General features: G+C 39.1%; 1 protein-coding gene across 1 annotated transcript in view; it reads left to right on the plus strand.

The window, feature by feature from the left end:
• Positions 1-24169, plus strand: part of LOC121508442 (complement C3-like) — a 51380-nt gene that overhangs the window by 18504 nt on the left and 8707 nt on the right. Inside the window, exons 15-34 of the mRNA XM_041785301.1 lie at positions 1038-1187; positions 2713-2842; positions 3042-3110; positions 3423-3777; positions 4474-4562; positions 4662-4801; positions 7752-7964; positions 9544-9607; positions 9708-9797; positions 9881-10087; positions 14298-14373; positions 14505-14664; positions 14795-14884; positions 16353-16509; positions 17753-17838; positions 18880-18957; positions 22473-22628; positions 22720-22782; positions 22872-22953; positions 23063-23111. Coding sequence (XP_041641235.1) covers positions 1038-1187; positions 2713-2842; positions 3042-3110; positions 3423-3777; positions 4474-4562; positions 4662-4801; positions 7752-7964; positions 9544-9607; positions 9708-9797; positions 9881-10087; positions 14298-14373; positions 14505-14664; positions 14795-14884; positions 16353-16509; positions 17753-17838; positions 18880-18957; positions 22473-22628; positions 22720-22782; positions 22872-22953; positions 23063-23111 — 2504 coding nt within the window. The remainder of the gene's footprint in view (positions 1-1037; positions 1188-2712; positions 2843-3041; positions 3111-3422; positions 3778-4473; positions 4563-4661; positions 4802-7751; positions 7965-9543; positions 9608-9707; positions 9798-9880; positions 10088-14297; positions 14374-14504; positions 14665-14794; positions 14885-16352; positions 16510-17752; positions 17839-18879; positions 18958-22472; positions 22629-22719; positions 22783-22871; positions 22954-23062; positions 23112-24169) is intronic.

The following is a 24169-nucleotide window of genomic DNA, read 5'->3' on the forward strand; positions in this document are numbered from 1 at the left end:
CACCATGAGTTTCTCTGCTTTTATGCCCATAGCAGCCAATGACACAGAGGTATTCTTTGTAGCATGAGATGGTGCATTGTCATACATGAGGAAAATTTTGCTACAGAAGGCACAGTTTTTCTTTTTGTACCATGGAAGAAAGTGGTCAGTCAGAAACTCTTTATACTTTGCCGAGGTCATTTTCACACCTTCAGGGACCCTAAAGGGGCCTACCAGCTCCCTCCTTGCTGACATTACAGCCTTGTTGGGACATGGTGGCCATCCACCAACCATCCACTACTCCTCATCTGGACCATCCAGGGTTGCACAGCACTCATCAGTAAACAAGACTGTTTGAAAATTAGTCTCCATGCATTTCTGGACCCCCTGCAACCGTTTTTGCTTGTGAACATTGGATAGGGGCAGGGGAATAGTAGGTTTATACATGGCTGCAAGCCTTGGGAGGATCCTACACTTTGAGGTTGGTGGGACTCGAGAAGCACCAGCAGCTTCACATACCTGTTTGCTGCTTTGTAATGGCATTTCAGCAGCTGTTCTCTTAATCTGATGAATTTGTCCCTCAGAAACCTTCCTAATTATGCCTTTATCTGCATGAACCTGGGTCTGAATCAGCCACAAATTTCTTCACAGTACGATGATCACCCTTGATAATTTTTCATGAAATATCTGTTTTCATTCCTTGTCCAAGGTATTACACTATTTGACACTTTTCAGCAGCAGAGAGATCCTTTTCTTCCCCATATTGCATATCCCATATTTAAAACCTAAAAAATATTACAATTTCTAGGACACCTGATGCATCTGCAAAACATTTATTTAATTGTTAAAAATAGCAACCTACCTTGTTTTATTCAGTAGTTGGACATGCTTTGATTAATGCTTAAAAAAGTGGTCTTCAAAGGGGGGTGGTTTCTATACTAATGGTTGTCTTGTTACATATTCTTACTGTATATCCAGGACAGTGTGGTAAAATGTAGATATCCGTAACATGTTACACTTTTACTTTCATTTTTAACTGAAATCTCCTTCACACACAGCTGAGGTTAGAACCAGCCAGACCAGCCTATAAGCCTCGCAGCATGTTTGGTCTGAAGATAACTGGAGACCCAGGGGCCATAGTGGGACTGGTGGCAGTGGACAAAGGTGTCTACGTCCTGAACAACAAGCACCGTCTCACCCAGAAGAAGGTCATTTTAATTTTATATTTTCCAATGTTTGGAAACATTACATAACCTAGAAAGCATTGGTGCAACATTATGGAAGAGTTTTGTGTGTGATTGCTTTTTAGCACTCACCAAAAAGGTGTCTGGCTGCATTTGTGCCTAAATAAAATGACAGTGTGTATGTGTTGACAAATGTGTGTTTTACATAATCTGTGTTGAAACCAGAAAAGATGTGAGAAGTTAGAGAGCCACGTTGACTGACAAGGTGCAGACTTTGCACAAGTATAACTCTGCTTATGTCTGCATCGCCTTGTTTGTAAACTTTTAGCATGTGGAGTATGTACATATTACTCATTTGTGCAACAGCAACATAACCACCTTGCACAAACTACTGCTCTTGCCAAAATGCAAGAACCTGTCGAATATTCACTGTAGTCTGACTACTCGCTCGGTCACTCTCATTTTTCTCTCTCTCTCTCTCTATCTTTTTTTTTTTTTGCTTCATTGGACCTGTACTGTTTCATAAACTTCACAAAGTTGATGGATTGGCCAGATTCAGTGTCTGTCATCAGGCAGATCCATCTTACAAAGCTCCTATCTGAAACAATTGTGCTAGGTGAAAAGGGATCAGGGCAATCAGCGTCATTTGAGGAGAACTAGGGCAGTAGCTGCAGGTGGTGTTTTGTTGTATAGGAAACCAGTAGCAATGGCTGCAACCAGTGGAGCAATCAGCTCAGATGTAGCTAAAGCATAGCAGTAGTTTTATCAGCACTGGACCACATTTTTTTAATTCAACAAAAGCAAAGAACTTCCCTCAAAAGGTCACCACTGGGAAAAGCTGATTTCACTCTTCACTCCAAAGCCAACCTGCATTGGCATGAGTCATGAATATTTTTATTGAAAGAGGAGCAAAGAACCACACTGGAAGTCTTTGTTGACAAAAGAAGGTATTTTTGCACTTCTGCTGACTGTCCTCTGCATGAATATTATCCACCCCCATTTCCACTGTTCAGAAATCACGATAGCACTACCTCATTTTGTCTTTCCATTCTGACTGGCTTGTAATGAAGTGACAGACAGAACATGGACCAGTCATTCTTTTTTCCTAAAGTTCTCCCCTTCATAAACACTTTTTATGAAAGGTCTATCCAATGAATGTGAAATGTATTCCATGCAACAGATATCTGAAACAGTTAATCTGGCTTGTCAGTTTATTGTTTCATAGCTTCAGCTGTCGTATCAAACAGTACCAAGACAGGATAACTGGTTTCTTTTTAGCTTAAGGCTGGTGTGTGAACTAGAGAGAGCAGCGTCCGGCTGCCAAAGTTACATAATGCTAAAACAGGTAACCTGAGCACTCTGTGGAAAGAAATCGTACCATTCTCTTAATGAAAGTTCTTGTAGTATTCAACTCAACTTTGAAACTGCTATCTAAATGTGAAAATGTTATATAATTTTTTCTTTAAGCTAGTACTCCTGAGTTTACATATTTATCTTTTAGGTTACATACTGTAAGCTTCTGTGTGTTACTTACCTTCACCTTTTTTAGGTGTGGGACGCTGTAGAGAAATTCGACACAGGCTGCACACCAGGAGGAGGCAGAGATGGTATGGGTGTGTTCTACGATGCTGGACTGCTGTTTGAGTCCAACACTGGTTCTGGGACTCCATACAGAAAAGGTATTACAACTTTTTCTCATGTATGTCTTTCTTTTTTTTTTTTTTGCTTTAACTTCCTTAAGTGTACCAATCAAATATCAATGTTCAGAACAAGTGTGTGAAGGCATCTCAGTTTTCCCAACTTTAATCCTGAATAAAATGTGGTATCACTTGGTCAAACCTTGTTAAGCTTTGAAGAAGTTTCCTCTACTGTTTCCAGAATTGAGATGTCCGGTCCCCTCCAGGAGGAAAAGATCCACCACCATAATGGAAGTTACAACCAGCTCATGTAAGACTCAAAGCTGAAAAATAACAAAAGTTTTCAGTCACAGTCTGCCGAACAGTTCTGACACTGTTTGTGCTGAATTTTAACATTTTTCTTTGCCATGCTGTGTATTAAAATTAAAATGAGCCGAATCTCCAATATTTGAAACTTTAATTAAAAATCATGTTACCAAAGGGCAGTTTAAGAAAAATGAATGACTTTTACATTGTCTTTTTATCTTTGTTATCAAAATATGCTTCATCAGTGTTTTTCTTTGACCCTGTTCTCTTTTAAATCCACATTGTTATCTCTGAATCAATCCCTTGTTTTATACAGTGAGTGATTACAAAGATGAACTACGACATGACTGTTGTCAGGAGGGCTTAAAGGAGACCCCTGTTTCATACAGCTGTGAGATTCGCAGCAGGTACATTGAAAAGGATAAAGCCTGTGTCAAAGCCTTCCTGCAATGCTGCAGGGACATGGAAAACCAGCGAGCAGATCATAGGGAGGACAACCTCCAACTGGTTCGCAGTAAGAGACAGGAACATGTGATGGGGCACTCTGGGTCTTCTGGAATTGAGGACGGTTACATGGTCAGTGAGGAAATTGTGTGTCGCACCCATTTCCCTGAGAGCTGGCTCTGGTCTGATGTTAAACTTCCCAATTGTCCTCGACAAAACCCGAACTGGTGGGTCAAAAGCATCTACTCACAAAACTATACTTACAACCTATCTAAAACAGTGCTTAACAAATGTATTAGACCATACAGCATCATGAAGTGCTTTAATGCGGACTCTTTCTTTTTCAGTGAGCTCTCCACGTTTTACCATTTTGAACAGGAATGAGGAATTTCAAACTGAATTCACCTTTTTATACCCAAATTTGAGCCGGCTCACTGGGCTTCTCTGAGAAGTCAGAAATTAATCAAGAATAACATTCAACCACTAAAACTATTTTTTCTGTTCAGGAATGCAACAATAATAATGACATTTTAGCATTAAAAATATCAATTTGGTTAAAGAGCTTCTACATATTGGTGTATTAACCATTGCAGAAACATAAAAAATGATTTTGGTTTTACCCATTTTTACCAGTGCTGTTCATTTAGGGCATAGGGCATAAACCTTACTTTGGGTGGTGGTCTAATAAATTTGTTAAGCACTGTATCATCACCAAGTTTAAAGCTGCACTTGATCTCTTACAGTAAAACGATGAAATATACATGTTCTTTTGGGACTCCCTTTCTTTCTGATACACATCTCTCATTTTTGTTTACAAAATAGTAATACAACTGACAACTCTGTATTACAGCTGTATTTAGCACGGGAAAGGGGTTGGTTAGAGGTCTACTAATATCATGAAAATACTGTTTCCATATTTTTAGTGACACCGCATCATTTTTGAAACATTTTCCTTTGCAAGATTCATTGACAACATGGAAAATTATTGGTGTCAGTCTGTCCCGAACTCATGGTGAGAACAAAGTGAATTATCCTATCTATATCTGTGTCTTTTAAACATGAACTTCTACACCTTTATTGTCTGTATGCATTTTTTCTTTGCATATTTAAGGAATCTGTGTTGGTGAGCCATTAGAACTAATTACGAGGAAGGAGTTCTTCATTGATCTCAGACTGCCCTACTCTGCTGTCAAAGGAGAGCAGATTGAAGTCAAAGCAATCCTCCATAACTACAGCCCAGATTCTGCAACAGTAAGTCTGTTTTTCCTCCAAGAGATAACTACTAGCACTAAAGGGTAACAAGAGGGGGTCAACCAATACTGGCAGCCCGCTAACACAAAGCTAGTAAGGACCCCAAGAGCCTGAGTGATGCTGAAGATGTCTGCGTGATTCCGACACCTAACAGGCAACCAAAGCTTGATTTTCAGCCAAAGGTAAACACAAAGATTATGAGAGTGCAGTAGGAGAGATGCGTTGTGGCCCTTTCAATAAGCAACAATCGTTGGGCTACATACTGCATCAACAATACAATCTGAAATCCAGAGGATTTTTCCCTCAACATTCAGAAGGCAGATTGGCTGGAATTGGCTGGTGTCTGTTGCATCCTTCTCCTTGGGAATCAGCACTCCTCCAGCCCTTCGCCATGCTTTAGGTATTATTCCTCTCTGCCACACTATCCTCATGAGCCCCCAAAGAAAGCGTAGAACATCAGGTGCATTCTTGTAGAGCTTGTACGGTACTCCATAAGGCCCAGGTGCCGATGCTGATCTTGCGTGCCGTACTGTATTCTCTACTTCCTTCCATTTTGGAGTACCAGTCTCCGGGTCAAATTCAGGAGGTTGAATAGGTGGGATGTCATGTGAAATAACTATCTGTTTGTGCCTTTGTGTGTCCTGGTGGACCTTTTCCAGATGTTCTTCCAGTTCCTGCTTTGGAGTTTTCAGGATTCCGCTTTTTTCCTTTACAAAGAGGTGCTGTTGAGGCTGTGTGTGCCATGTGATAAGATAGGTATGAGGGTGTCTGTGCGTTGGCATGGTGGGTCGTAAGAGCCGGTGTGGAGGGGGGTGGCTCTGGGACGCTAGAGATCACTGTTCAGCCTTCTGGAAGTGTCCTCTCTTAACATCGGGGAACCACCAGGAGGAACTACTAGGAGGACTCCCAGTCATTCTTAACATCAAGGAAACCCTCAGGTAAGTTAGGTGCATCTCCGGTGACACTCTTGATGTTGGGAGCGTCATTGGAGATGCGCCTCTGGTGATGTTCTTGGAACCAGGAGGAGCCACCAGGAGGAATCACCAGGAAGACTCCCAATCACACTTAACATTAAGGAAACCCTCAGGTAAAGTGCATACCACCTACTGGCACAATGGACAGTTTAACATCACGTCCCGTGTTTGATGATTCCACCATGCTTTACAGTGAGGATGGTGGGTTTGTGGTGATGTGCAGTGTTTGGTGTCCACCAAACATAGCGTCTTGTCTGATGGCCAAAAAGCACCATTTTGGTCTCAACAGACCAAAGAACTTTCTCCCACTTGACCATGGAGCCTCCCACATGCCTTTTGGTGAACTCTTATCAAGATTTAATCTAAGATTTCTTCATCAGTGGCTTTCTCTTTGCCTCTCTCTGGTAAATCTTCGACTGATGAAGAACCCTGGCAACAGTTGTTGTATGAGGAGTCTCTCACATCTCAGCTGCTGAAGCTTGTAACTCCTTCAGAGTAGTCATAGGTGTCTTGGTGGCCTCTCTCACCAGCACAGTCTCTTGCATGGTCACTCAGTTTGTGAGGACAGCCCTTTGTGAGCAGATTTCATGTATGCCATATTCCTTCCATTTCTTGATGGATTTAACTGAACTCTGAGAAATGTTCAGTGCTTTGGAATTTTTTTTGTATCCATCCCCTGACTTATAATTTTCAATAACCTTTTCTCTGAGTTGCTTGGAGTGTTCTTTTGTCTTCATGGTGTAATGGCAGCCAGGAATAATGATTTACCAGTGACTGGACCTTCCAGACACAGGTTTCTTTATCCTAAAATCACTTGAGACACAGTCACCGCACTAAGGTGATCCCCATTTTACTAATTGAGAGACTACTAGCACCAATTAGCTGGATTTTGTAGAAATATGTTTTCCCTTTGAAATTAGAGAGTTTTTTTTGTGATTCTTTGTCAAAAAAGCCAATTTATATTGACCATGACTAATTTCCAAAATAAATAAAAAGGTTAAACATTTAATTATTTTTATAGGCGCTGTATGAGTCTTTCCTGACTTAATCCATCAATAAATTTTTTTTTAAATGTAGCCTCTTTTTGTGACTGCAGTGGTCATAAACCAACATCACATACCTTACATGTATTTTGAGCATGTTGAATAAGCTTCGAGAAATGAGACATTATTAATAGTGCAGTGCCTGAATCTATTAACAAACAGGCTGACTCCACATTTTTTCACTTGACTTCTCTGTAGTTTCAGCATAAAGGCATAGAGCTTTTTACACTTGTAATTTCAGAATAAAAACATGCCATAAATCATTACTTTTTAATAATAATTTTATAATTTGAAGTGTAAAAACACCACACAGAGCATTTAAGTGCTACTGTTTTGCGATCTACAATGATCCGCTCTCAGGTTTGTTCACACCCAAACAATCACATGGTCACTCCAGAGAGTTGGATTTCTCTTATCAATGAGCTTTGGTGGGATCTGTAGTTCCTTTGCTTACAAAAATTGATGTTCACAGTTTTGCACCTTTACTTCTTAAATGTACCTGTTTATTTTATTTATGACTATCATTTTCCCTCAACCAAATATTTAATATCATGCATATTTTTTTAACAAAGTTCAAAAGACTGTGTTCTCAAAAGACATGACCTCAATTGTGTTGATCAACAACTCTTCCTAATACCCATTAACATTATTATTAGGTTGTAAAAAGAAACTTTTACCATCAATTTCACCCATCAAGGCACTCTCATTCTGTTCAAATAGTCAAATGCAAATGCAAATGAACTTACTACATGCAGCAGGAAGCAGGCCAGTAAGTGGCACTTAAATTTGAACTTGTCCATCTGTTATTTTAATGTCCTATTTTTTAAAAATCCAGCAAGTCAAATATGAATTGCTATATGAAAACAAAACCTAGTGCTGATCTATTCTCAGCCTCTCATATGTCTTTGTTCTGTTTTTGTCTGTTTTTTAAAGGTGCGTGTGGATCTGAGGGAGGAGGAGAATGTGTGTAGTGCCGCCTCCAAACTTGCACGGTTTCGTCAGGAGGTTACTGTTGGACCTCAGACTACACAATCTGTACCCTTTCTCATTATTCCTATGAAAGAAGGACAGTACACCATTGAGGTCAAGGCAGCTGTGAGGAACTCAAGTCTCACTGATGGAGTCATAAAGGTTTTACGTGTGGTGGTAAGAAAATCACACTCTATGTGTCTTTTAGGGAATTATTTACTACATCAGGACTGTTCCTCAGCACAATAAAAAGTTAAACACACAATTTGTTTTTTCTGGCACCAGGGGGCTTTCAATCAAAACAATAACAGAATTTGACAAGTGGAGACCAGCACTGCTTAGTACACCCACCTCAGTGGCCTAGTTTTAATACTACTTCTCATTTTGAATCGACAAATGTACTCATTGCATTAACAACAGTACCTCATGAGGTCAATTTAATGAATAAAAACTTACATAGTCAGGCCAACCAGTTCCTACAGTACCTACAAAATCTCCATCTCAAACCACTCATCCATTTAGAGACACCAACGTTGTAGACCCTAAATCTTACTCTGAAGTTCTTGAGAAATGCACATACCTTTGTCCAGCAGCCAGTTACTGTGACTGATGATGCTAAAATTTCTTACATATAACTTCTGAGGGTAGTGCCTAGGAACTGAAAACCCCTTATCCATAATTACCTTGGGAAATCAACCTCTTCATGGAGCAGCGCTTATCTCCAGATCACAGACTTCATCTGTGTGCTCTCTTATCTGGCCAAGAGAAACCGGGACGTGGGAAACTGCAAATGATTGGCAGTGAATCTAGTCCTGGAAGTCCTGGTTCCAAGACAATCAAGCCTGATTCCCTGCTTTTGTTTGCTTCCTCCAGAGCCCCCTTTAGCCCTGACAGATCATCTCTTCTTCCATTTTGGTTACTGCAGTGTCCTTGAATGCAGCATTGGTGATCAGGGGTAATCAAAGACGTAGATGTCTTCTGAATGGTTGTTTGATCCTAATACTGTTAGTTGGATATTTAATCTGCCCAAAAGACATTTCTACTTCTGCCCCCCACCCCCACCCCCCAACCCCCCACCACTGTCACAGTTTGTCTCTGAGTGGCAATCCTCCTCTCTTCCTCCAGATTGCCTTAGCCACCTCACCTGCCTCCCATCAAGTCATCAGCCTGCAGCTCAGTCATTAATCACCAGATTGTCCTGCACAATAGCACGAAGGGGACGACATATTCCTTCTTGTATCTAAGACCTTATACTGTTAGTCTGCAAAAATATGTTCTCTTAAGCTTCAGGATCATCCCTGCCATCAGCTTGTCATATTCAAGACTTTGGATCAGCTCTCAAGACACTCCATCCCTCTACCAGCCACTCTTCACCCAACTCAACTGTCAATTCAAGCTATAACCCTTATTAAACAACTCAAACTGATTACTGAGTCTGTGTTCTGCTCTCTGAGTCTTTAAGGAAATCTGCATTTTGAGTTTAACTTTTAATTCAGACTGCTACATTTGCATTAATACAATAATTGTCATGTCATCCCAATATTGCATTCATAAAAATGCTTGTAAAATCTGATAGATTAGGAGTATACCTTTTAAAATTCAGCTATTAATTTAAACTATATTTCTTTGCAGGATTTTACCTTGATGCAACTGTAAATTAGCCCTTAGAAAGCCCAGGACTATTTTAGGACTTGCTGTACACTAGTATTTTTCTGTTTCCAATTTACAATGTTTTTCTTTAATGTTCTTTCTCCAGCCTCAAGGTGTTTTAGTGAAATCTCCTCAGTTTGTAATTCTAGACCCCGCAACTAAAGGTGTAGGTGAGTTCATCATTTGCCAAGCTTCATGATTAGCTGAGAAACTCTTGTGCTTCAATCATTTAATATTCATCCCCAACATCTGAACTGTTTCATCCTTAAGATGGTATACAAGAAGAAATCCTGAACAGCGGAATTCCTAATAGAGATTTGGTTCCCAACACACCAACCAGAACCCAGATCTCTGTGACAGGTGAGGGACAGCCTTTTATTTGGGCATATATCTTCAGATGTTAAATATAACTCTTGTGGGGAATGTTTTTTATGTGCATGCAGGAGGAGAAGGCACTTCAGCGTTGGTGGAGAACCCCATTAGTGGACGATCAATGGAGAACCTGTTCTCCCAGCCTAGTGGCAGTGGAGAGAACGTCATAAGCCGCATGACCCTTCCAGTCATCGCCACAACATACCTGGACAAAACAAACCAGTGGGAAACTGTGGGCTTTCAGAAACGTAACGAGGCCCTTCAGTATATCCAGGACGGTATGTAAAACAGATTTGTTTTTAAGGACAGAAGAAACATCTGATCAAAGTCCCTAATATGTTAAGGGATTTACAGAAAGACTCACCATTATGGATCCAAGTAGGGTGGGGATGTAACAATACCTAGCAATGCAGTCACACATTATTACCTCCACCAAGGAGGTTATGTGATCCACAGGGTTTGTTAGTTAGTTAGTTTGTTTGTTTGTCAGTAACATAACTCAAAAAGTTGAGGACGGACTTTGATGAAATTTTCAGGAAATGTCAGAAACAGCATAAGGAAGAACTGATTAGATTTTGGGAGTGATCCGGATCTGGATCCAAGAATTTTTTGAAGGATTCTGTACTATTGGGAGATAGGGCTAATGGCAGAGATCTGCACTCTCTGAGTGCTTTTCTAGTTACAAATACAGTCTGAATAAAGGACTTTTTGGATTATAGCAGTTTTTTGTGAAAAAAAAAAAGGTAAAAATATGAGAATGCAGCAAATTTTAAGGCCTTCACCTTATCCTGAGTTTGACTTATTGTTACAACCCTAAAGCAAGGACAAACAAGAGTAAACTGTCTGACTGTAATAAATTTAAACAACAAGAAGCTGTGCAATATGAACAAGAAAAGCCAGCCTTTATTTGGTCTTTGCTGTCAACTCCTCCATAGACCAAACCTCGCTTCTCTGAGACAAAATAGCTGACACTAAAATATGAGTTCTGTCCATAAGTCTGTAGTACTGGTTACTTTTGTCTTTCCTCATAAATGTGTTCCACTTTGGCAGCTGTTCATCTTAGTGGTGGTCTGTTCAGCTTGAAAAATACTATCAGCTCACTGAAGCCGTCTTCATCTACAAAACATACCAGGCATCATTTGTCAAATGGGTGAATGGCAGAAAAATGGATGCACAGTCCTTTTCACTCATAGATCTACACGTATCAATCTGAATTAGGGTTGGGCAATAAATTGATTAAATCAATAAATCAGGTTTTTGGAAAATCACGATTTAGAGAATTGAGATTTTATGTTAATTCTGGCAACCCTGTTAACAAAATGATACATTTTTCTTTGCCTATTGCTCATGTGTAACCACAGTGTTCTCAAACGCAAGGAAAACATTCCCTCAAAGAAGAACATCCTGCTCGTATTATTCACTCTGAATCCTTTTAGTAGGAATTGAAATTAAAAGTAGGTATGGTCTGCTTGCCAGCGTTTTTATCTGGCACTGGTTCTGTGGCAGAGATGACAAGTAATTAAAAACAAATATGGAAATGATCAATATTCCTCTGATGGTCTTTTTACTTGTATAGATCATGGAGAGACATTAGCATTACTTTCAGTCTTTTTCTTAAGCTGATAAAAACTTTCAGAGTGTTAATGAAAATAATCCTCCATGGTGTGCTTTTAAAGAGAAGTAAACAGCTCCCACATCAATCTTTAAAGGAACATGCTGTTCAGTTTTGTTACATATTGTTGATAGAAATTAAAGAAACCTGTTTGAGTAGTTTCCTTGTCATTTGGAAAAATAAATGTGAAAAAATTGGAGATTCAATTTTTTAACCTTTTTGTCCAGCCCTAACCTGAACGTGAGTGTACGATGCACTCCAATACTATGGCAGGTCTTACATTCTTAAGTAAATCTGGGCTTGTTGTGCAGCCTAAATATGGTGGTGTTTGATTATGATTTGACATATGACTTTGAAAATGTATTTATTATTCAAGCAAAGCTTTGACAATTGATGTGAACAATATTGCTTTTTAAATGATGTTGAGCAGTGCAAGATTTCAGCTTATTGTGGTTTGTTATATTTGATGCACAAGTGTTTCTTTTGTAAATTTACTATAAAAATAAAATGGACAAGCTTGGCTTGGATTTACAATGCTGAGGGCCCTGGGCACAAAATCTTAGAGGGCCTGCGAAACCCACCACCACCTCTGCCACTGCACACACACATGCAATCAAGGTTTTGAATATTAGGTTGTTACTTGTTGGAAACACCTGTAGCTTAAAGAGGATTTACACTCACAGACTACAGATGATCACAAAAAAGGTGAAATCAACACGTGGAGGCCCTCCATCACACAGGATTCGCACTGATCAACTCCTATAGCAGAGGCAGAGCCTGATGTGCCAAATACACTGGGCTTAGTCCATCCTTAGAGTGGTTCAGGGGGCATGCTCACTAACCATGTAAACATGTATTCCCTGAATTTTGCATCATAAATTTTTATCATAACCAGTTCTTATATGCTCTGTTTTAAAGGCAATTTGAACTAATAGTTTATTAAAAAAATATAGTTCCCCTTACAAGATCAAAACTTAAAAAAAAAATCTGAACATTTTATTTAAGCTTCATTAAAAAAAAAAAAAAAAGTCAGTTAGGGTAGGAATTTTGTGTAAAACTGTGCCACAGGAACTATTCTTTGAAAAAAAAAAAATTAAATGAAAAAGAAAAATACAGAAACATATTTATGAAGATGCAGAAATATAAACACACATCTTTTTTATTTATACTGCTTAAGTTTTTTTTTGTTTTTGTTTTTGTTTTTGTTTTTTTGTTTTTGTTTTTGTTTTGGAATTTCCATGTTGTGATTAGCAGGGTTCATTTGTTTATCTTTATCCAAGCTATTTCCTTTTGCATTTTTCAATCATAACACTCAGCGATAACATACTTTTTACCAAACTAACAGATTGAGAAAAACACTGAAGATGTAAGCCCTTTTACATATCCTCCACCACACAGGATTTATACATAACAATGTCAAAACAGAGTAAAATATGTAGGGCTGTAACAACAAAGCTGATAACCACAGCAGGAATTTCTTTACACATGTAGTGTTTTTAAGTCCTTTCAATGCCATTTTCAGGCTGAAAATCAACAAATATTACATTTCTGTTACTTTTTTGACCTAGAAATCCTAGAAATCAACAACCCTGATGGGGGGGGGGGGGGGTCTTTTCTGTATAGCATACCTCTATGTCATAGCAACGGGGGTTAGGCCAGCTGAACTGTGATTTTTCAGCTGACCCATTTATCGACAACTTTAGATGATTTCTTCACCAAAATCTGTGGTTTTACTCAAGTTTGATAAATGAGTGAGTAAATCTGCTGTCACCAGTTTTGTTATTAGCAGGCTGATGTTTTCCACTCTGGTATCTGTTAGAGTCTGCATAGAGCAAGAGCAGGAACTCCTATGAAGTAGTAGTCATACAAGCAGTAGAAGTAGAAGTAGTCCAACTGAACTGGAGATTTCTAATGCAATTCCCCTGTGTGCCAGCTAGTAAAGAAACAGAGCACAGCTGATCCTCCTTGACCTGTTTTAATCACTGCTGACAACCCTAGAGCTGCAAGTGGACCATGGACAGAGAGAAAGTTAATCATTAGGCTTTGAAGTAAATGTGCTGCTGCTAAACACATGTGCAGAGTCACAGCTATTCAGCCAAACTTTTTATCTCCTAAGTTAGGAGATAAAATGTTTGGCTGGATTTTATTAAAAGCTGAGGAGAAATATGCAAATGGCATAAGTTGTCGTACCCTCCAGATGCTTATAAAGAGAGTTAAGCAGAATTGTGGTAGCATCCTCCACTGCTTTGTTTGAACAATGTGCAAATTGCATCGGGCCAAGCAGGTCCTGTTGTTTATTTGTAATGAACCGCCTGACCAATCACTTGAATATTTCATTACCAGCAGAGAAAGAGCTACTGGTCTTAAGTTATTAAGCTGTCAAGGCTATTTGCTCTTGGCAACTAGTACTACAATGTATTCTTTCCATAATAATGAAACCTTATGCAGAGAAAGAACTGAGAGAGATATCACTGAAAAAAATCACACAGTTGATCAGCACAGACTTTCAGGTGTTTACCAGTGATTATGTCCAGCCCAGGGCTCCTCCTCATTTTGCATTTAGGGAACATGGATCTAACATCATGTGCGCTGATAATCTGTCAGCCTGATAAATGTAATCATATCTAATGTGAGACCAGTCAAAATACACAGCTCCAACATGCAGCACTAAATAAGTCAAAATACTGCAGCCTTGTGTGCACAGGGGCAAGTAATAAACCTTGTGGAGTACACGAGTATTTGTACCTATCCCTAATCAGAACATTATGGATGAAAAGAAAAACGTGTTTAAGAACTTACTAGCAGCCAATGAGCAGGACTCAGTCCAGAGTTGTTTATCTATTTGTAAAGAGGATTTCTGTTCTGTTTCTGTGTAGGCTACCAAAGACAACTGCTCTTTCGAAAAAGTGACGGGTCATTTGCCGTGTTTAGCAGCCAGAGAAGCAGCACCTGGTGAGACACTCAAACATTCAGGAAATTGTAAATTCAGTATCTTAGATTCTGATTCATATGAGAATGAGTTGGTGTCCTGTGCACATGTTTAAGCTGCTACCTTTAATTCCTTGTAACTTTTTTTTCCAAAGGTTGACTGCCTATGTTGCCAAGGTGTTTACCATGGCCAACAGGCTGGTAGTAGTGCAACGCCAAGTGATCTGTGATGCTGTCAAGTTTCTGATTCTCAATGCACAGCAGTCTGACGGCAGGTTCAGAGAAGTTGGAAGAGTGTTAGATAAAACAATGATTGTGAGTGGTTTTAATAAATCAGTTCTATATATTGATGCTTAAAAAGAGCTGATTGGGATTTTGAGCCTGACATACATTGCTGATCATCATGTCACTGATTAAAACATGCTTGTGTTTGTGCACATTGTAGGGTGACGTGGAAGGTATCGACTCAGATGCCTCCATGACTGCCTTCTGCCTCATTGCCCTACAGGGGTCACGTATACTGTGTTCAGACCAAGTGGGTACAGCTCCTATAATGTATTGTTGTCTTTTTCATTTAACTCTTTTATTGCTTTGTTTACTGACTGCAAAGTAGAGATCAACAGAAAACAATTTTCTTGATCATAAAACTTCTCCACTGTTTGTCACTACTATCATGTAAATTCAGTTACAGTAACAACAGATGTGGTTCATCATAACTCTTGATTTTTTCTTCTTTGAAATCCCTTCAAAATTATTAGCCCTCCCATGAAAATTTCAGTTTCTCCCAAGTATTTCCAAAGTGCTGTTAAATAGAGCATTTTTAACACAGCTTTTCCAAACATCCTAGTATTATTTTGGATGGTTACATTATTTACTTTGCAAAAAACAAAATTATTTCACAAATACTACCAGGGTCTAAATTATTACCCCCCCCCCCCCCCCCCCCCGTAGAACTGGCCTTTTTGTTGAGCCATAGCACAAACCACTGTTGTGCAATGATGTGATTTAGCTTTGTAATTCTCATAGCTTGGAAAATCAGATTAAAACTGAGAGTTATCTTCCAATTTACACACAGAATAAAAACTTCAGTCAGGGTTTGATCTTTCGCTGGAGGAAGCATCATGGCAAAAAAAAAAAAAAAACAGGATCTACAAAGTTATCACAGCATTTCCAAGTGTCAATAACTGGAGTAAGAAGTATGTACAAGAAATTTTAAGAGAGCCACACAGTCCAGGTCAAGCCTGGCAGAGATAGCAAGAGAAAGATTTCAAAGACCCTGGAAAGAAAACTAGTAAGGGGTTGTGTCTAGAGACCTCAGAACAACTACAAAGACACTAGTGAAAGGCTTAGCCAAGTCAGGAATTGTAGTCTCAAAAAAGGCCATCACTAGAGCCCTGTGCAAGAATGGACTAAGAGGATGCAGAACAAGAAAAGCCCACTTCTGCAGAAGAGACACCTTCGAACCAGAATGAAGTATGCTAAGGAAAACCTGGAGAAAGATTATTTAAACTGGAAGCATGTCCTTTGGTCAGATGAGACCAAACTAGAGTTCTTTGGCCACAGACATATTGCTGGAGTTATGTTTGGAGGAAGACGGGAGAGGTGACAAGCTAATGTAGACTTTGGTAGTTTGGGTTTTATGTGAAATATTTTTGTTTCTGTGTGCAAAGTAAAATGATGTAAGCATCCAAAATAAACCTATGATGTGTGGAAAAGCTGTGTTAAAATCTTGCTCTGTTTAAGAACACTTAGGAAATACTTAGAGAAAGATGAAATCTTCATGGGGGGCTAATAATTTCATCCTCATCTGCACAGTGATAAGGCAAATCACTTTGACCACTAATGCAATACAATATTTCCACCATAAATTCTACTTTTGGAAAGCCTCTACATTTTAAGTCTTTGTTGCTGTGGTCAGAAAGGTGACCTTTCTATTTATTTAATGCAGCACTGATACCCCTGTGTCCTTTATTTTTCCTTGTTTTTTGTTATTTTGTTTCCAGATACATAGTTTACCTGGCAGTATTGACAAAGCAGTGGCCTACCTGGAGAATCGTCTGCCCAGCCTCACAAACCCATATGCTGTTGCCATGGCATCATACGCCCTCGCCAATGAAAACAAATTGAACAGAGAAATCCTTTACAGATTCATTTCCCCAGGTATCAGCACACAAATCATTCACAGCCACAGTAATATTTTCAAAAACACACTGGTAGATGTTTTTTTGTCATTTGCATTGTCATTAATATGAAGCCTAGCGTTAGTTGATGTAGGACACAGTAGTAATACACCCAGCTGTGATCATCTGATGGACAGCTGATCCTGGTTATCACCTCCCAGCTCCCACAGCCAATCGCAGCTCTTTTTGTCAACATAGCGGTGTATCTAAATGTGAGGCACTTTTCACTAATCCTTGCGTGCATTAATGCTGATGAACCACACTGCTGCTGTTGGCAAAACTTCACTTCCACCATCCAAGCCTCCTCCTTTATTGCATAAAGCTTGCTTTATCCTCTTAATTAGATTTATGCTATTATAAATTCATTGATTTTTAACTAATTTTATTGTATTCAGTACACATTATTATAATGATCCATCCATATGGGGGTTTGTAGCCATGCCCTCCCTGGAAAGTTCAAGTCTGCTGCTTGACTAACCCAAGGAGCATCATTAAAGCGGTCTTCATCTCCAAGTAAAATGGTATATCCATGTTAGGGGAGCAGGTGGCCTAGTGGTTAAAGGCACTCCCCATGTACACGGGCGGCTAGGGTTCGAATCCGGCCCGAGGCCCTTCACCGCATGTCTCACCCCCACTCTTGACCCTGTTTCTGACTCTATTCACTGTCCTCCTCTATCTAATGAAGGCACAAAAAGCCCAAAAATAAATCTAAAAAAAAAAATGTATATCCATGTTGCAGTAAATGGATAATGAGAGTGTTCCTAAGTGAAATTTGGAATATAAAATCACCCGAGGCTGTTTTTTAACATGTCTAACTTTTATTTATACCTTTTTTTTAAGTGACTTTGTCATTGACTTTGTTGCGTAACCCCCACTGTTGTTAAAATTGCTTTAATAAATTCAGATTTGTAAAATGGCTATTTATATCTAGAACCCCCATGTAAGTAAAATTTGCCTCATAAGAAGTGTTCTCTCCATTTTATTTCACCAAGCAGATACAGTAAACGACAGACATTGCCATGGAAATACCTCCTCTCTATTTCTGCACGGTCTTTTTTGCTAATGTTCTTTAACAAAATTTTTTGTTTCTTTTTCAGTAAAGTCTTGTTCATTTCTTTTTTGTAAGACTTATTATTTACAGATGAGGGATTGGAAAAGTCTTTGTAGATAGCTTGTTCCTTTTATATCACAGAGACAAAAATGTGTTTGTTTTTTTTTATCAGAGTTTTCACACTGGCCAGTAGTTAAGGGACAAGTATACACCCTGGAGGCCACAGCTTATGCTCTTCTTGCTCTTGTGAAGGCCAAGGTGAGTACATTATGTTGCACCAGGTAAAAATGCTATTGCCGCAGTACAAAACCCAAAAAGGTCAACCTATGGACTCCATCTCTGAAAATACACCTCTAAAGAAGGAATAACACTGATTAATTGCATTTGAAATTAACATTAAAATTGTAGACAATGGGCTGAAAGGCGTCACAGGGGTTAGTTGTGTCACAGCGTGAAGGTTCCTGGTTCACTTCCTGGTAATGGCCTTTCTGTGCAGAGTTTGCATGTTCTCCCCTGTGCATGCGTGGGCTCTCTCTGGGTACTCAAGCTTCCTCCCACCACCAAAGACATGCTCCTTAGGTTAATTGGTGGCTCTAAATGGGATAAGAGGTATTTAAAATGGATGGGTGGAAGGTAGACAAGTAGGTAGTTTAACTCGGTGATTTTATAAGTTAGCATTTAGAGGTCACATGACACCTGTGCTGTGGTGGGTCCTTATGGGTTAAGGAAGCACCACCCCATACATGTGAACAGCAAACCCAGGAAGTCGTTAACTTCCGTCTTATTTTAGAAAGTCATTACCCAAAATTGTATTAGTTGTTGGGGCTTTTAACTAATTGCAAGATGATTCCTGGTCTGAATCCTTGGTTGAACGTGGCATTTTTTTCTAGGGTTTGCATTTCGTTCTGTGCATAAGTGGGTTCTTCCTCTTCCACAGTCCATAAACACTGTGGTTAGGTCGATTGGTGCCTCTAAAATTCCCACAGGTGTGAGTGTGACTTACTGTTTATGTCAGACCTGTGATTGACTGGAGGCCAGTCCTGGGTGTACTTTACCTCTCTCCCCATAATAACCGATCTGCTGCATCAATGTGTCAGTGTTTAAAATGTGTCATGGTCTATTATTAACAGAAACTTGACAAAAAAAAACAAAGGCACAAAATGTTTTTTTATGAAGATGTCTGTATGTTTTAAATTTTTTAAAGGCAGGTTATAATCTAAATTTTTTTCAAATTAAAATAAAACATGCCACAGTAAAATGAAGAAAATTTGAACCTCTTACCTCCCTCTGTCTACAAAGGCCTTTGAAGATGCCCGACCTGTTGTCAGATGGTTCAACAAACAGCAGAAGGTGGGCGGAGGTTATGGATCAACTCAGGTAACGCAGATTTGTCTATTTTTTTCTCCAACATTTGGCTGACTGCTAGGGTCAGCCCTACACACGGGTCTGTTTGTGTCTGACTGACTGACTGAATGCCTGAGTGAGTGAGTGACGATACTTTCTGAGCCATACATACAGAGTTGTGCCATGGGTGGGGTTTAGTTGTTCTCAAAGCTGTTTATAATGGCTGCATCCACTGCAGAGATACCTCAGATGTTGCTTTATCGTAGTGTCAGTTTTACTACAACTGAATGAAATAAGGACATTGAAAGCTTTTCATGATGTGAAAGATGTTTTCGCTCTTCTGCCGACCTGCTTCGGCATGACTATATGATAGTTATGGGGGAGAGGGTCTGGACCACATTTCTTTTCAAAACCAGAGCATAGAGCTGCACTGACTTGTCTTGGCAGAGAAGATGTTTGTGCACTGACAGAGAGCTTCACCAGGAGTGCCCACAGTAGATTGCATGCCCACCAGAGATATCAAAAGTATTCACAGTCATTACTTAAGTAGAAGTATAGTCACTAGGGTTTAAAAAGACTTTTGTAGAAGTAGAAGTATCAACTCAAGCTTTTTACTCAAGTAAAAGTATAAAAATACTGGTTTTAAAACTACTTAAAATATAAAAGTAAAAGTAATGTAAGGGGAAAAAAATACCATTAAGGACAAAAGTTTACGCCGTGCCACAGGGGCCTATAGTGCACTACCTCACCTCCCCAAAAAACATTTTTCTAAAGGCCATAGTGACTATAATGTTACATTAAAATGTTAATGTTGAAAAATTTGGGATGCACCTGTTTCCATTGAAAATGAACGCATTTTAGTACAATGCAAATACATTCAAGAACCATATATATGTACTACCAACATCCTCACTGGGCCTTGGTTGGGACATTTCGCTCGAGTTCTTTTGAGTCTCTGCCACAGACATCTCCGTACTAGGCTACATACGTCTGCTATTTCCTTGCTGGAGTGTGATGTGATTTGTGTCATGCGCAGGTGCGATGGTTCGCGTACAAACCAATAGGGTGTCCGAATGGTATTATGTTTATACTTCTCATCCAATCATTCATTCAATCAAATTCACTCTATCCGGATGACGCGATTTATCTGGATAGGTTTTTGGGTTCTTCATTTGTGTTTTTTTGAACGATCACAAGCCGGAATGAAAACAAGTTGAAATGAAATAGGAGTAACGAGGCTATTTTTAAAATGTAAGAAGTAGAAAGTACAGATAATTGCTTGAAAATGTAAGGAGTAGAAGTTAAAAAGTAGGCTGAAAAATAATTACTCCAGTAAAGTATAGATAGCCAAATTTTCTACTTAAGTAAGCTAAGAAGTATTTGTACTTAGTTACTTGACACCTCTGATGCCCACTGACAGAGAGCTTCACCAGGAGTGCCCACCAACAGATCGCATGCCCACAAGAGTAGCAATAGAAAAACAATAGAAAAAAACAATTTGAAATTTGAAACTCAGAGATTTTTTTTCGTAACACACAGAAAACAATAGTGACTAAGCCTTTTCTTTGCACAGACTTGTTTTCTCATCTTGTGGGGACACAACACTTTTTTTGCAGTTAGATTCACTTGTGCCAATCTTCAAATCAGTACAGACACAGCTGGTCAACTGCCCATCCCACAATGCATTGCAGTAAACAACATGGCGATGCCCTGAGCAAAAAAACTGAAGTAAGTGATTGAAAAATTGATTTAAAAAATGATTGAAAAAATGTAATCTGTAAAGACCCCGATAAGTCCCCAAAGTTCTGGGCTCAGCGTCCTTTACAGCTACAATGACATCGAGAAAACTAACTACGAGAAAGTCAGCTTTCAGAGGAAAAAAAGAGTGTCTATGATCTACAGTTCAAAGTTATAAACGTCCATGAACCCAAACGGTTCAGATGGGAGCTTTGCAAGATGGATTCACCGGTGAGAAACACGAAAACGGGCATATCCATCTGCTTTTCAGGGTTAACAACATTGAGCTTTCAGATACAAAACAATTAAGTGCTAATATTATTGCACTCCACCCTTGGTCTGGTTAGTTAAAGTGCTAATATTATTGCACATAGCCCTATTGCAATAGTTAGCATTAACAGATAAGTTTATGCATATAGTATTGCACCCAAAAAGAAAAACATACATAAGTATATTTACGTATGTAGTATTGCACAAAATATGCGTACATAGCTATATGTAAGTATGTATGCACGGAGATACTGAAATAGTTAAACATGGTCGCAATTCTGGTTTGTCCTGAGCCACATTTTCAGATTACTCTGAGCATTCCCTGATTGAGAGTGGTAAAGTATTCCACAATGTGCTCCTTTTGAAAGATATGACATTTTGCCCAAAGGTGGAGCGCCTAAGAGGTATCTCACAGTCCCCTCTAGCAGGTGGTCTGGTCAGTCTAGTTGAAGACTCAGTGATTGTTTTCTGGTTGATGTAATCATTAAGTGGAGGCGGTGCTAGCCCATGTAAGACTTTATATATTAGACAGGCAGTTTTAACTTTTTGAAAATTTTCAAAGCTCAAACTTTAACAAGTGATTTATAAAGGGATGTGCCTGCGGCACGGATTCAGCCTGTAATGAGCCTGTAATTGATAAGACTGACCTTCAGTCAGATATAAAATTTTACAGGAAATAAAAACAATATTAACAGTGTTGTACCCACCAACAAGGCAGAGAGAGAGTAGCGCTCAGGTAAACTATTGTCAATTCTGAGAAAACTGTCTCTGATTTTAATTATTGTTTGAATAATTCCTTATTCCTTCAGAAGTTAGAATACAGCTTTAAATGCCTCTGTTTGTGATTTGAGTCATTCCTGTGTTACACTGACAAAGGGGAGACAGGGTGAATATAATGACCAATTAATTCTCTCTAAAATGTAAATTTCACATAAAAGTTGCATTCATGTATAATTTAGAAAGATTTATATTCTATTGGCTAACAAACATAAAATATTAACACCAGCATAAATCATGGAATAAAAGTAAACATTAACACAGGAAATAAAAGCTGTGACAGAGTTTCCTGGAGGACATTAGTTGTAGTTAAAATCAGAGATTATCATGTGACCTGATGCAGTGGATTTTTTTTTTTTTTTATAATAAAACAACTATAGACAGTGGATCTTTGTTATGAACAAAAAATCAAACTCCATTAACACAATGTTAAAGGTCATATTTAGATGTCAAAAACAGGTTTTCTTTTAAGAAAAGAAATCTGTATCATCCAAAATCTTTATGGTCAGGTCATACAAGGAAAAAACTGAAATCAGCCAATCAAATTTAATCATCACACCTCTGGTTAAATGACTACAAGAGAAAATCTATTGAGAGAACAATATTTCCATAGATTTTGCCTCTTCATAACTTGGCCAAAATACACAGTTCAGTCAGGCATTGTAGTTGTGGTCAGTTTTAACTTAGTTTTATTTTCTTCGCTATCTTAGTTTTATGAAATACTTCCTTGTCTTTTATTTTAAACCCTCTTTTGCCCCTTCCAGGCTACCAAAATGGTGTACCAGGCTGTTGCTGAGTACTGGGTCAGTGCTAAAGAGATGGAGTATGATCTAAATGTGCAGATCTTGTTACCAGGCAGATTGAAGCCAGTAAAATACAACTTCAACAGTCTCAACATCCACACTACGAGAACAGCTAAAGTGAGAACACTATTTCACACAAGCTCAGAGCTGCTCATAGACATCATCATTGTTTCTTACTGTGTTTGTAAACAAATTTAAATTCCTATAGATCAGCGCTATCAATGAGAACATAACAGTGACTGCCGCAGGGGCAGGACAGGCCACAGTGAAGGTACATTTAATTGTTTTGTTTCTAGGTTTTTGTGAATTCTATTATTTTGATTGTTGCCTGTTAAAGATTGTCTTTTGTCTTTGTGACAGATGGTGTCGATGTATTACACTCTGCCTAGGGAAAAGGAGAGTGACTGTCAGAAGTTTAAATTGTCTGTACAGCTACTCCTAGGTAATTTGTTTCTATCTGGTTTATTACTCCGTTTTGTAGTCTGTTTTGTCCCTTTAACTTGGGAAACATCATGATGATATAATTACATTCAAATGTTTTTCTTTTTCAGAGCGGGTGGGTGAAGATGAGAAGATATACAGGCTGACAATAGAGATTTTGTAAGTATTGGCAAGTTTTGCGGAAATACTCTTTCAATTCTTCTCATCTCTTTAACATTTTTTTCATTTTTGCTTTAAATTGTCATGTCCGTTATTTCCCTAATTTTCTGGCAGAAAAACGGATCATGAGTCTGGTGGCATGTGTTTTCATCTTTTTGGGGGCCTATTTTGCATCCATGAGGGCTGAATAAACAGTGTGGTCTGGGGTGAGATGTCTGTGATAAGGTTTTTGTTTGCTCTGGAGGGGTAACAGGTACCAGCCAGGATACCAGACAGTTAGACAGTTTGTTAAAATGCTCTATTGAAGTCACCTGCACCAGTGAAAACATGGAAAGGAGTGAATCCATCTGCTTTGCAAGATTACTATTGCAGAGCAGTAGAAAGCTATCAGCAGTCTCTAACAATGGTAATTTCTCTTCAGGATCCGGAGGATGTACAGGTGTTGCTGTGTCTATTTAACAGCAGCTTTGTTGTTTATGGATCAGGAGGATTTGTCCATAACATGGGTCCCCAGAAATCTGAAGCCATGCACCCTTTTTAAGTGCTTTTCTTCCGTCAGTGTGTGCACACTATGTGAAGTCCTTGTCCCCTGCTCTTACCAGAATCTCTGTGGCAATACTATTGGTGCAGCATGCAGCCTGCTATCTGTACAGCAGTGTCAGGGACTGCTGGGTGAAGCCAGAACACAGTGATTATGATCACACAGCAGTCCTGAACAGAGCTGTTGACAGAAAGTAGTAAAGGCCGGCTCAGACTACCCGACTTTTTTGAAAATTTTTGGCCCGACTGCACCATTGCAGCTGAACGTCAAACCTTAAGCCCGACTATGAACGTCAGGAATGGCAAACAGTCTTGACATGATTAACAACGCATCCAAGACAACCCCGGCCACGACTTGACAAGACTAGCATGTCAGATTTTTTCTTTCATCATCGTCTAGTTTGACACCCAGACCGGATGTCAACAACATCAGTCGTGACACCTACCAATAGGAGAGCAATTTTCATTTACAAGAGTCCTACCTTTCCCCCCTCCGTAGTACTAATGAGTACATTTTA

The sequence above is a fragment of the Cheilinus undulatus genome, linkage group 4, assembly GCF_018320785.1.
Source record: "Cheilinus undulatus linkage group 4, ASM1832078v1, whole genome shotgun sequence".
Taxonomy (NCBI): Eukaryota; Metazoa; Chordata; class Actinopteri; order Labriformes; family Labridae; genus Cheilinus; species Cheilinus undulatus.